Source organism: Arvicanthis niloticus, chromosome 2 (assembly GCF_011762505.2).
Source record: "Arvicanthis niloticus isolate mArvNil1 chromosome 2, mArvNil1.pat.X, whole genome shotgun sequence".
In the NCBI taxonomy this organism is placed as follows: Eukaryota; Metazoa; Chordata; class Mammalia; order Rodentia; family Muridae; genus Arvicanthis; species Arvicanthis niloticus.
The window spans coordinates 42,476,131-42,489,868 of record NC_047659.1 but is presented as its reverse complement, the minus strand read 5'-3'; the positions used below and the strand labels follow the sequence as shown (position 1 = coordinate 42,489,868).

Genomic DNA, 13,738 nt, shown 5'->3' with positions numbered 1-13,738 from the left:
AATCCAGTTGATGCTGCCTGTATGTGCATGGATGTGTGGCTCTTCAGTGGGGCATGGCATGGCATGCATATGTCAAGGTTCAGAAGCTGTGTCTACCAGCCCAAGATGTGCATCGTATTGTGCCAGTCTGATTTTGAGGCTTTCCACAGGATGGGGCTACATTCTGTCAGGCAGAATATGAAACTTAGATATAACAGACATATTCATACATTTTTAAGATGATGAAGTGATATGAATTGTAATAGGCGGTATAAATATAAAGTGGTAATATAAGTAATTATTATCAATGCATCAAATAAAGCCAGAGTTTGAAGGAAGACTAAAGAGGTTCTATCTCAACTGATGATGATGTTGATAAATGAATGAGAAAAAACTGCATTGCATATTCTGCAGGATTGACTTTGAAAAAGCATCAGAGTAGATATAAATATATGCTTTCCCATATGTATTAGAACCTGTTTCTTTGAGTTTTTGTTGGGGTCCACACTAGCCCCACGTTGGGGCGGCCAAAAAATGTCGTGGCCCAAGCAAAATGTTGAGGCCCGGGCTGACCCACGTTTGGGCGGCCACTGTATCCTGGCCTAAGCTGCCGCTCCGGTTGGCGGGTCGGGGTTCAGCAAGAGCGAGAGTGAGGACGGACTCGAAGAATGCAGACCAGACAGAGTGTAATTCAATCCCGTTCATTCTTCAGTCTAAGTCCTAAGTCTTGAGTTCCTAGTGCCTACTCCCTAGCTCCTAGTCCCTCCAAGTTCCAAGTTACTTCTTCCAAGTTCTCTTCCAAGTGCCTGCTACCTAATGCCTAATTCCTACTCCAAGTTGTGCTCCAAGTTGTACTCTCTGCTGTGTCTGGTTCTCTCCTCTGTGTCTCCCTAATGTCTGCTGTGTCTGATGTCTGCGTCTGCCTTTTATATGTCTTACTTCTAAGCCACGCCTCTAAGTTACACCTTTAATCATGCCCTTAGGTCTTGTCTCTAAATCTGATCTCTACACTTCTAAGTCATACTCTTAAGTCACACACCTTTAATCTCACACACCTTTAATCTCACACACCTTTAATCTCAAGGTATCTAAACCAAGATTATTGGAGTGTGCTCAGCTCTTGTAGGCTATTGTAATCCAAGTCACATGTCAGGTATATGGCTCAAGATGGCTGCAAAGCTGATAGCCGCTTTCTGCTAAAAGTCGGCCCACAAAAGTTTTAACTGAAGGAAGACTTTGAAAGCAGAAACATACTTTTGCCAGATAATTCAGACATAGTATTTTTCCATTGATTTATATACTTATTCACTTTACATCCATGTAAAGGGGGGGGGAGGGGATATCAGTCCTCCTACCTCCAAGTCTCCCATGCTCATGCAGCCCATCCCTTATCTCTCTCCCTTACCCTCTGAGATGGGGAAGTCCCTCCCCCTGGGTACCTACCCTGGCACATCAAATCACTGCAGGCCTATTAACATCCTCTCTCACTGAGGCCAGACAAGGCAGCCCAGTGAGTGGAACAGGATCCACAGGCAGGCAACAGAGTCAGGGACAGTACCCACTCCAGTTGTCATGGAGCTCACATGAAGAATGAGATGAACATCTACTACATGTGTGCAGGGATCCTTAGTCTAACCTATGTAGGTTGGTTGGTTGATGGTTCAGTCTCTTGAAGGTTCCAAGGGTTCAAGTTAATTGACTGTTGGTCTTTATGTGGAATTCCTACCTAGGTCCCTAGATCCTTCTTCTAACAAACACTTCCACAAGACTCCCTGAGCTCTTTCTAACGTTTGTCTGTGGTTATTTGCATCTATTTAAGACAGCTTCTGGGTAGAGCCTCTCAGAGGACAGTTATGCTAGGTTCCTGTCTGTAAGCATAACAGTATCATTAATAGTGTCAGGGATTGGTACTTGCCCATGGGATGGGTCTCCAGTTAAGCCTGTCATTGGTTGGCCAATCCCTCAGTTCTGCTCCATCTTTGTCCTTGTACCTCTTGTAGGCAGAACAAATTTTAGGTTGGAAATTTTGTGGGGTGGGTTGCTGTTTTTATCCCTCCACTGAGAGTCTTGCGTGGTAACAGTAGGTTGACACTTCAGGCTCCATATACCTGGAGTCTCCCCAATTCCAGATCTCTGGCATGTCCTAGAGATGCCCCCCACCCTCTGAGAGGGGACAGGGAGCAGAACAGGAGTAGGGTGGAGATTAGGTGTAGGGAGAACTGGGGGAAAAGAGGAGTGGGAGACCGAATAGACACAGTATTTTAAATCAGTGTCTCTTTACTTTTTTTTTAATGTTTTAACAGCCTGGGTATTGACAAGCCTGCATTTCAAACAGACACACACTTAAAATAATGTTTTTAAATTATCTCATTAAGTAGCATTAAGTATCTCATAACCAGCAATGACACAGAACCCTCTAGCTGTGACTGTGGCTCTCAGTATTTGTTAGACCTGGGCAGTAGTACTTAGAATGAAGGACAGGTTTATTGCCTTCAAAAGAACAGGCATTTGTCACCGGAGAGATTTTCTGAAGCTGCTTTTTGAAAATATGTTTTTCTTCTTAAGTTAAAAAACACATGTCTCGCATGTTTTAATTTTTGCTTTTCTCTTAATTTCTCCTTCCTGTACTTAAAGTGTGGCATAATTTCATTATGCTCGGTTCTGCATCTTTTCATCTTTAGGGAGTAAACGCTGCATTGGATGTTAAATTAGATAACCACATGCAGGAATGTAGATGAACATATGTTTTATATAGTACAATTCAACAGACTATTAATAGTTTAATAGATTTCTAAATGTATGGAAGCAAAATACTTAATATGTTTTCTAGAATGTAGTTTTCTTTTTTTTTTTTTGTTTTGTTTTTGTTTTTGTTTTTTTTTTGTTTGTTTGTTTGTTTTTTGAGACAGGGTTTCTCTGTGTAGCCTTGGCTGTCCTGGAACTCACTCTGTAGACCAGGCTGGCCTCGAACTCAGAAATCCACCTGCCTCTGCCTCCCAAGTGCTGGGATTAAAGGCGTGCGCCACCACCGCCCGGCGAATGTAGTTTTCTTAAAGTGTAACTTTATGGAGTTGATTTATGGCAAAGATATACTGGAGATATGTACTTTTAAAGATTCTGAACTAAAACAAAAAACAACAAACAAACAATCCCCCAAAAAACAAACAGACAGACAACAAACAAACAAAACACATGTCTTTCTTTCCAGGCCTGCAGTCTATTGTGGTAACACTGGCCCAGTGTTTGAAGAAACTATTTGGTGCCATTGCCCTAGCATTGTTTTCTCTGACTGTGTTTTCGCTATTTGGAATGGGTCTCTTCATGGGCAACCTGAAGCACAAATGTCTGCGGTGGCCACAAGAATATGAAAATGAAACACTGCACAACAGAACTGGAAGCCAGTACTATATTTCAGGTAAAAGTCACTCCATCTAATGACAGAGATGCCCTTAGAGTAATCAACACTCTATTTCTGAACAACTTATAAATCTTGTAACAATACTCAAGAACTAATTTGAATCTGTTTTTTTCTTTCTTTTTTAATTAAAATAATAAATTTTCCAATTTTCAGACAGTTAACCACGAGAACGTAAATTTTATAAAACCATGTAAATTTAATTTTTAAATTTTTAAATTTAAAGTTTATCGGGTTATTTTAGCCATTATTTAAATAATTGCTTATTTAAGTGTAAATTTTTATTTTATCTGTCACCATGTTTGAGATTACTCTAAAAGTCAGATAGTCACCTTCATATGGAAATAAAGTCATTAGATTCTGTTTACTGGTATACTTCTAAGACACTTTGTAGTTCTATCTTTTAAAGAAAGGAAAACATTTGAAACATAAAACAATAAATAATAATGTAATATCTTACCTTTTGGACATCAAGAAATAAACATATGGTCATCATAATTTTGCAGAAGAGACATAGCAATGGCTGTGGTACTATCAGCAACAGAATAGAAAATGAGAGGAATTAGATGATGCTTCAAGGTTTTATAACAGCTAGATAGGGAAGCTGGGATTCTAGCCAAGCTAAGACTATCTTAAGAGCATACAACTTTTAACTGGCAATAAACTCATACTGGACTCCTCTCGTGTTAGGCCCGTATTGACAATATTTGGAAATGTGTCTATGATTGTCTATTAAAATATTTAATCCTTTTAAGCTTTTTATGTTAATTTGACTTATACTTAATGCTTCATCATCACTAACATAAATCATAACAACTGAACTCCATGGAATATAAACTGTAAGTACATGAACAAGCTAAATGTTTCATTTCCTGTGTGTTTACATCCCCAAAACAAATTTAGAACCGAAGATCAAGTGAGGTGTACATTATTTCCTGATCCTTACTGAAACACCAATTTTTTTAATGTAACACCTAAAATCAACTAATTATTTAAGGTGACCAAATATTGCTACTTGACTGGTCATCAAAAAACTAAATAAGCAAACAAACAAACCAGAACTCTGGTTCTTTCCAGTATTGTTAAAGCACAGTATTGTAATTAAAAAAAAAAAAAAAACTTTCTTAGTGCAAAACCATTATAATGCTTTTAAATCTTTTTCATTTCATCAATGACATATTAAGAACTACAGGAAATAGTTTATTTATTAAATATTTTAAACCAATTGCCATGCATACTTCTTTTATGTTGAAGAATTCTTAGAATCACCCAGTGCTATTGATATTAAATTTTATTTAATTAAGTTTGATTGTCACTCAAAAAGAAAAAACCCTAAAGCAATAGTACCTCATCTTTATGGCTTAAAATTTCTACAATTATTTTATGTAGCCTGTTAAATTAATATTACGTTTAAGTGGAATAGTGCATGCTTATTTAGTACACACACACACACACACACACACACACACACACACACCTTTTTTCCCTATAGTTTGGGTTCTGAGATTTTAATTTCTTTACCAATGTCCAAAGGCAAGAAATTATATTTTCACCAGGCAGTGGTGGCTCATGCCTTTAATCCCAGCACTTGGGAGGCAAAGGCAGGCCAATTTCTGAGTTCAAGGCCAGTCTGGTCTAGAGAGTGAGTTCCAGGACAGCCAGGACTACACAAAGAAACCCTGTCTAGAAAAAACAAAAAACAAAAAAAAAGAAAGAAATTATATTTTCATTTATTGTTTTATGTTTCAAACGTTTTCCTGTCCTTAAAAGGTAGAAGTAAAAAGCCTTTTAAAAGTACACCAGTAACCAAAATCTAATGTCTTTATTTCCATATGAAGGTGACTGACTGACTTTTAGAGTAATCCAAACATTGTAACCAATAAAATAAAAATTTACACTTAAATAAACAATTTTTTAAGTATTGGCTAAAAACCTGCATATTTCTAGCTATAATACTTAATATCTAAAAATATAATTTATACTTATTACTAGTGTTTAACATGTACTGACAAATTGTGTAGACTATGAAGAATATTAGCAATGTTTGTGATTGCAATTAGCATGTCACTGACATAGTTACTCAGTACAAAAAGGCTGACTCAAGTTAGGAAGAAGCCAAGAATTCTGGCCTCAGGTGCATGATATCATCGGTAACAAACTTTGAAAAAGCAGTCTTCAGGTTGCTAAGTAATCTTGGATATTTTCCTTCAGCGATACTGTCATGTGTGACTGTTTAATTCATTTTTCTTTGCCTCTGAATTCAATGTTCCTGCTCCTGGGTTCTCAACGGTCCCTGGCTTGTGCATGAGATGGCAGAGTAAGAAGCAAAAGTTTGCTCTTTTCTCTCAAGGACATAGAAAGATAAGCATCTCCTATGGAAATCCAGATGAGCTTCATGTGGTTGACTCAAGCTGAAGCATAGAACTTTATTTCTTTCTTATTTTTTCAGAAAGAGAAAACTTCTACTATATGGAAGGCGCGAGATATGCTCTCCTTTGTGGCAACAGGACAGATGCTGGGTAGGTAGGACCAATGCTTTCTTCTAGCATGTCTTTAACACTCATTGAATTAATATTTGTTTTACTACTGTTCTCAGTTGCCTATGTGTTCTCCCTTTGGTATCAAAGCTATGCAGGGGAGCTGTTTTGTTCTTTTTGAGAATTTTCTGCAAAATTCCATAGATTTCAAGTCTTAGAAACAACAGATATGTATTTCTTAGTTGGACAGACTGGAGACTGTCTCTACTGGCTCCTAGGTGGTGCCTTTTTTGATGTATCCTCATAGTGGAAATGGGACAAAGCCTTTCATATTTCCTTTGTAAAAGCACTAACCACAAACATGAGACCTCATTTTGGTCTAATCTGTCATTAAGAACTCCACCCAGTACTACCATAAACTTGAGACAGAATTCCAAAATATCAACTTTGAGCAGAAGTAGAAATTTGTATTATAAAATACCATTAATTCAATTTTCTATCAAAGCAATAGGCAGATGAGTAGAGTGGCTTATTGTAGCTTAAGAAGCTATGTCAGTATGAGGATGTGCTCCCACCTACCCCCCACTCCCACCTCCCTACTCTTGAATCCCCCTCCACTTGGTATTCATCCTTCATGGAATCTCCTCTCCCACCTATGCCCGACAGGGTCATTCTTCCCTTCATGTACGGATGGGAGATGGGATAGGAGGTTCCTGGGTGGTGTGGGGAAGAGGAGTTAGGGGATATAATCTGAAATGTAAATATAATATCCAATAAAAATAAATTTAAAAATAAATAAAATAAAATAACCAATAAAAAATAATAAAAAAAGAAGCTATGTCACCATATGGCTAGAACTCTAGCAAAGATCTGGTTTATTTTCAGTGCATCCCAGTATCAGCAATTAACAAAAAAAAATAACATAAATCAGCTCTTCAATCGAGTGCTTTTCAGAAAAGTATGTTATAGAAATACAGTTATTTTACTTACTTGGTGTATATGTATGTTTTATCAATGTATTTCACACTAATAAAATTACTTTTCAAAAACAATTAATAATTATGCAGGAAGGTAGCATTATTCTCATGTGTTACTACTATGGACCCTTTTATTCCATTTATGTGAGAATAAAGGGACTGGGGTGTATGCTGTGGCACGCATGGAGATCAAAGAATAACTTGCAGGAGTTGATTCTTCCATCATGTGAGTACAGAGAATTGAACTTAGGTGATCAGGCCTGGCAGCAAGTGACTTGACCCTCTTAGCCTTCTCACTGGCTGTGGTCTGCAGAGTACAATGGAACAGATAAGAAAATACCAACAAGCCACTCTGCAGCCTTGCTGACTTAGATGCTTTTCTTTATTGCTTTGCTCTCAGTAGAGATGGTGTACCATGTGTTGTTCATAATCTCATTTCTTTTTTGCTTTTAACCCTTACATGCCGGAAATTAATTACATCCCTATGGAAAATAAAGCACCCACGTATAGTTTATATATAACTTTGGGTGACTGCGAAGTTTTATTGCTCAGTTTCCATTCTTTTGCGTCCTTCTCTTACTCCGTAGCCCTCCATTTTAAATACACTCTCTATACCTTGTGAAGGCACCTGCCTATGAATGTTAAGGACACAATGTTGTATTTCAAGGCAATTAATAGAACCCAGATGGTATTTCACTTCCAGTCCCATAGTTATCAGCACAGTAAGCGACCCCAAATTAGGAGGTGAATATAACACCCAGCATGCGTCTGCTCTGAATCTTAGGGTTTCAGTCTAGCAAGCCTCCATGTACAAGCATTTTAAAATCACTTCTTAATTTATATGTCTCAGGCCTGTGGCATGGCCAACCCCAAAATAACGTGGAGAGAGAAATTACACAATGCCTTGGAGAGAAGGAAATAGAATTTATTGAGCCAATACCATAATAATGAGACACATTACCCCAACCTTACATAGATCAAAGTTTGAGAACTCCCTGAAAGGGAAGAAAATAAATATTTAATGTGCTCTTTCCCCCCCCCAAGTGCTAGCTCTGCTTTTCAATTATTAATGTGACAAATGTTTTCTCACCCTTAAATAATGGGAACTAAGGGTCTGAGGTGAGATCACTTGAAGATTAAGCCTTCAAATATTCTAGTTTATTTTTATCAGTGCAATTTTCTAACATTTATACTTTCACTATGACATTCAGAGAGTTTCATGTCCCTCTACTCTCCCACTCTTTCTCTCTTCCTTCCTCCATCCCTCCCCTCTCCTCCTATCTTTTTCTTTTACTCTGTTATGGCTGGATCTCAATTACTCAAAATACTAGGCAAACAGTTTACCACGGAGCAAAATTTTAGCTTCTCCAATCCGACTTAGAGCAGCAAAATTTTGAATAATAACAATACATTATACTGTTGGAATTGCAAAGTATCCTTGCCATGTGATTGTAGATATGTGAATGATGCACAAATCAGTCTAATTTAGGCACTCAGCAATGCATAAATATTTAAAGCATATGTGTGATGAATATATATATATTGTCAATTTAAATCAATCATTAAACAATGGCTCTTTGTAATTTGAAGTGCTTAAAATTCCCTTTCAAGAATTTTCATGTGCATCAACCTGAAATACAACTGATTTTTAGTGTTTCCTCTAAAAAGAAAATTGATTGACTTTGTGCAAGGGGCTTTCTGTGCTCTTGGACAGAAGGGAGGTAGTATTTATAACTGGCCCATTGCCTGAAAGCTACTTGATAGCAAACATTTCTTCCTTTCTTTGTCTTCCTTAGCCAGTGTCCAGAAGGTTATGTGTGTGTAAAAGCGGGCACAAATCCTGATAATGGCTTTACGAGTTTTGACAATTTTGGCTGGGCTCTACTTGCTATGTTTCGGTTGGTGACGCAGGATTACCCTGAATTACTTTATCACCAGGTAAGAAGAGATACTCTGAACTGTGCATGATAAAGGTAGTAGCTTCTCCACCTTTGCAAACTACAAGCTAAAATGTAAGTCAGGTTGTTAAAAAGGAATTACTAATACACACACACACACATTGTGTATGAGGGGAGGGATCGGGTGAAGAAGAATCCAAAGACAGAAGCAAAGAATGGTAGCTGCTGAAGATGAAATGCATCATTGACTCCTGTACCGTGACTGTGTTTGGCCTTTGATATTCTACTCTAAAATAATGCTTCAAGGTCATTACACAGAGCGACAGAGCAGGGTTTACAAAGACTTCATTTTGGATATTTCAGCTTTACAGTGGTGCCCAGTGATAGCATTCAGTAATAGTGACATTCAGGTTTTAATTCTGATCTTACCCATCACACTCTAATACATTTCTCCACAATGGACAGTAGTAACAGTTTCAGCACCACCAGCCACACAGTCTTGGGAGGAGCCATCTACTGGGGTGTGTGTGACTACACTAAGCTATGTTATTTATATGGTCAGCCATAATAAGTACATAAGTAACTAGCACACTTTCAGCCCAACATAAATTTACTTAGATATAGTATCATATGATATTGAAGATCATCTGCTTACTTATATTTTATATAGACTTTGATTGGATTGAATAATAACTCCAAATTTTCATGTGTGGAGCTCACTTTCTTACTCCAAAAGACCATGATACTGACCTGTTTTATAAACGTGATTTATACAAGGAGCATTAAATTATTGAGTAAAACTATTATGGGCCTATCAGTTTGCAACACATTAAGTAAGAACATATTAAGTGAAAATTTCTGTTTCCTTTTATCTTATTTAATGCTTTCTACTTAAGTATTAAACATTGCTCCAGGTATGATGACAAAAGAATTTGTGTCATGGCTACTTTTGTATAGTAGTCTCCCAGGAAGGGATAAAACTTGTTACAATAGAGATTTGGAGTCCCTTTAAAGACCATCTTCATTACCATGAAATATGTAATGTTATTATCAAAGCATAATAGTTAATATAAACAGATGTCTGAACAAAAAATGTTACTCTAAATTCTAAAAGGGTTTTGAATTGAGAGTATTCCTTTTAAAAATATGTGTTTTGTTGAGACAGCTCTTTTTTCATCCCCCTGAGATAGGGTGCCAATGATAGACCGAAATCCAGTTCCACCAAGGTCTCTATAGATTATGGTTGCCAGTTACTAAGTAGTGTATAAGTGACCTCAAAGAAATTGGGCCATTAAAAATCTCACCTTAATGTGGATGATGACATCCTTATAGATATATAAATGAATCCCATCATATATTTACCTATTTAACCTTCCCCAGTTCATATATTATAGAACCTCCAGAGCCTACTAGGCCAACATGCCATTGGGTCAGAATTATATAAGACTTGTTTATATACAGTACAATAGAGGATGGCTATGATTGCTAGTGAGGTTCCAATGACTGCCCTTACCTATTATTTTTGTAAGCACATCAACATTCTATAGGTCTGATAGTGAGAATCTATTCTAGGTGGTCATTCATGCTTTGGTGAAAATGAGAGTACATAGGCTTGAAGAATAGACTTCCATAATAAGTCACATACCTAATATATTACTCTGATTATGACTACACTGTAATATGTGCATATGTGGTCATTAAAAAAATTGACACAGAACAGTTTTTAGAGATTAACCAGTGGTTTAGAGCACTTCTTGTTCTTTCAACGAACCAAAATTTGTATCCCACCTCCCTTTTTAAGTAGCTTAAGTCCCCCTGAAATTCCAATTTCAGAGGACTGGGTGCCTTCTTATCTTTGTATGTACCTCCAAGCATTGTGCAAATACACATGCAGACAAACAGATACACACATACACATACATACACAAAAACAGAGAGAGAGAGAGAGAGAGAGAGAGAGAGAGAGAGAGAGAGAGACTTTTAAAAAGTTCTTTAATTTTTTTGAATAATGTATTGTAATTTTGACATAGACACTAGTTGATAATGTATCCATAAATGGAAATCAAGCTTATATGTGAAGTATTTTTCTTTGTTCCTTGTTTGTGTTTTTGTTTTTCTTTTATTGTTGTTGTTTTGTTTCATATTGTTTTTTGAGATAGGGTCTCTCTGCAAAGTTGTCTGGCCTAAATCTGTCTCTGTAGATAGTATGGCCTTGAACTCATAGATACCTACCTGTCTCTACTTCCTGAAAGCTAAAATTTAAATAGTGTATCAAAAGAAAGTTATGTTATAAAAATATTAGATATAACTGTTTTGTTGTATATACTGATTTCTTATGTTAATATTTGCATTCTTATTTCCCAAGATTTATAATATGTCTGTGTTTCTTATGCCACAGTCAGAGCTTCTTGTTTATAAAAGTGTCTTGATGTTTTACTAAATTACCCTCCCTTAAAATCCTTTTCATTTTTTGGTCTTTGAACTTTTGTTTAAAGACCCTATGTATGATGCAATGCTGTACTTGATAATGGAATAAAACATGGTCTTTTCATGGAGTTGTTTCCATGTATATTTTAAACTCCATAAAAATTAAAGTTTCCTTCTGTTATGACTAAGAGTCAAAGTCACTTCTGAACTTTCACTTCACCTATTTTAGAAAGAAAGCAGTATACACTTATCCCCATAATGTGATATGTTAAGTATTTGTTCAGATATTTCCTTCACTAGGAAACAAACTTCCCCAAACAATTTTGTGTGACCTACAACAATCTGTATAATAATGAAGGCCTTGTTTTGCTTTCTTCTATACATTCAAGGATATGTTATAAAACTCTCTAGTTAGGTTTGTGTTAAATTCAATGCTATGCCTCTTCAAGACAACAAAATTTGGGAGGCTTTCAGGCTTGGAGTCTACTCATGACTTTTATTTCTGATTTCTACATTTTTATTGTATACTAATTGCTTTGATTTGAAAGTAGATTTTATTTAACATTTCCTTAAACTCAATTGATCAAGGCTCAGATATTTTGTAGTTGTTACTAAAAAGTATAGCTCATGTCTTGGGCAATATTATATTTGGTCCCAATAATCCTTTAGACTCATTAGCAAAACTCATGAGGATAGTTGAGTTGAACAATATAGTTAAAGTTTAATGTGAATGTGCTCTATGTTAAGTGTATGCATTGCTTCATATTATTTTCATACAAACACTATGAAATCAGTTCTAGAATTATCCAGTCTTATAGTGAGACCTAATAAACAAGAATTTTCTCATGATTATATGCTAACAAGAATGTATATCTTTAGTCTGAATAGGTGGTTCACAACTATAAAGCCAGACACTGAGGCAGGAAAATATTAGGTTTGATGCAAGCTGGCCTGAGTTGTATAATATCTTCTCTCTTTGAAAAAGAAAAGATATTTTGTAGTTATTTTAGTCCATATTATAGCCTACATTATAATATGTTAAAGATATAATCATTTCTATATTTAAGATTGTGAAAAGTAATTCCACGGTCTTACTATTTATATATCTATTGCAAATTGTATTAAATATCACATACATATGTTACTTGATAAGATAACAGATAAATGGTCTTGATTATTACATAATAACAAATCCTAGACTGTTCACTCCTGGACACTGCATTCATTAGTGTTAATAGCAGCTACATTTAATCAAATCATTACTATCTCAATATAGTATTAGGTTATTAAAAATCACTTTTAAAGACTAACATGTTCTAAATAAGTAAGACATTGTTTCAGAATAAATTTGGTATTTAGTACTATTCCTAAACCATCTTTTACTTTCTGTAGTCACAAAACATTTTCTGTAGATAATATTTTTCTATTTATTCAATTGTATGCTTAAAAATCAAAACTTTGCTTCCTTTACTTATATTCACATATATTTAGTCAGTAAAAAAATTGATTGTATTTTCTAATTACATTTTTCTATATTTGTTTTGATCTAGCAAATGTAACATTTATGAAATCAAAGCTAGTCATGTTCAGTTCAAAAATATAAAATTCTTTATTCAACAATCCAAAAGTATTTCTTCCTATAATTGTGTCACATAAGTCTTCTTTATTCTAATTAGTTTTCTCTAAAGACTTCATCAGAACAAGTGCTTTTATATGCAGAGAAACACCTCGATTAGCTTGTGTTTTCACACTGTGTCTTTTCATAATTCACCATAAGAAAAATGATGTTTGAAACATATTTTAAAATCTCCTAATACTTAAAGAAATAAAGCATCTGTCTATTGCTATTTTTCAGATTTTTCCTGCATGGGTTAAGGTTTTTCTATTCGGTGTGTTTATTCTGGTAATGAAGATATGTATCAAATGCTCATACTAAGTTAAGAGAATTCCTAATTTTATCTCTTGATTTGATAACATATAATTTATATCTTATTGAAAGCAAATATGATATATTTTCTTTCTTATTTTTTTTATTTCTTTAGGTAGTACCTAGAGGCATAAATTATGCTTTGATTATATTGCATTTATGTCTAAGTAATTTTTATAATAAATATTTTTAATCTTAAATGAGGAAAATATAGAGAAGGATGACAATGCCTCTCTCTGTCTTTGTGTCCTACCTTTCTGCAGATCCTTTATGCTTCAGGAAAGGTCTACATGATATTTTTTGTTATGATCAGTTTCTGGTTTGCCTTCTATATGGCAAGTTTGTTCTTGGGCATACTCACTATGACCTATGAAAAGGAAACGCAGAGAGCTCCTGAGGAATCTAAAGACATGGATCCTAAATGCCAACAGACTGTGAAAGAACTTGAGGAAGAAAATGAAGCATCTGAGGTATAAATTTGTGCTGCAAAGATTCATAGTATTAGAGGAACTTTTCAAAGTCTTGGAATGTGTGGTCTTCTGACAGATGATCATATCTGTGCATGATATCCTATCAGAAAAACAAGTGTTTTGTTGGGGCTGGTAAGATGGCTATTTAGATAAGAGTATATACTGCTC

At 35.5% G+C, this 13,738-nt stretch overlaps 1 protein-coding gene across 4 annotated transcripts in view; it reads left to right on the top strand.

Moving 5' to 3' along the window:
* Scn7a (sodium voltage-gated channel alpha subunit 7) overlaps positions 1–13,738 on the top strand; it is an 82,956-nt gene that overhangs the window by 35,512 nt on the left and 33,706 nt on the right. For all 4 annotated transcript variants that reach the window (XM_076928846.1, XM_076928845.1, XM_076928844.1 and 1 more), the window contains 4 exons: positions 3,188–3,394; positions 5,844–5,913; positions 8,645–8,786; positions 13,364–13,570. In XM_076928846.1, coding sequence (XP_076784961.1) covers positions 3,188–3,394; positions 5,844–5,913; positions 8,645–8,786; positions 13,364–13,570 — 626 coding nt within the window. The remainder of the gene's footprint in view (positions 1–3,187; positions 3,395–5,843; positions 5,914–8,644; positions 8,787–13,363; positions 13,571–13,738) is intronic.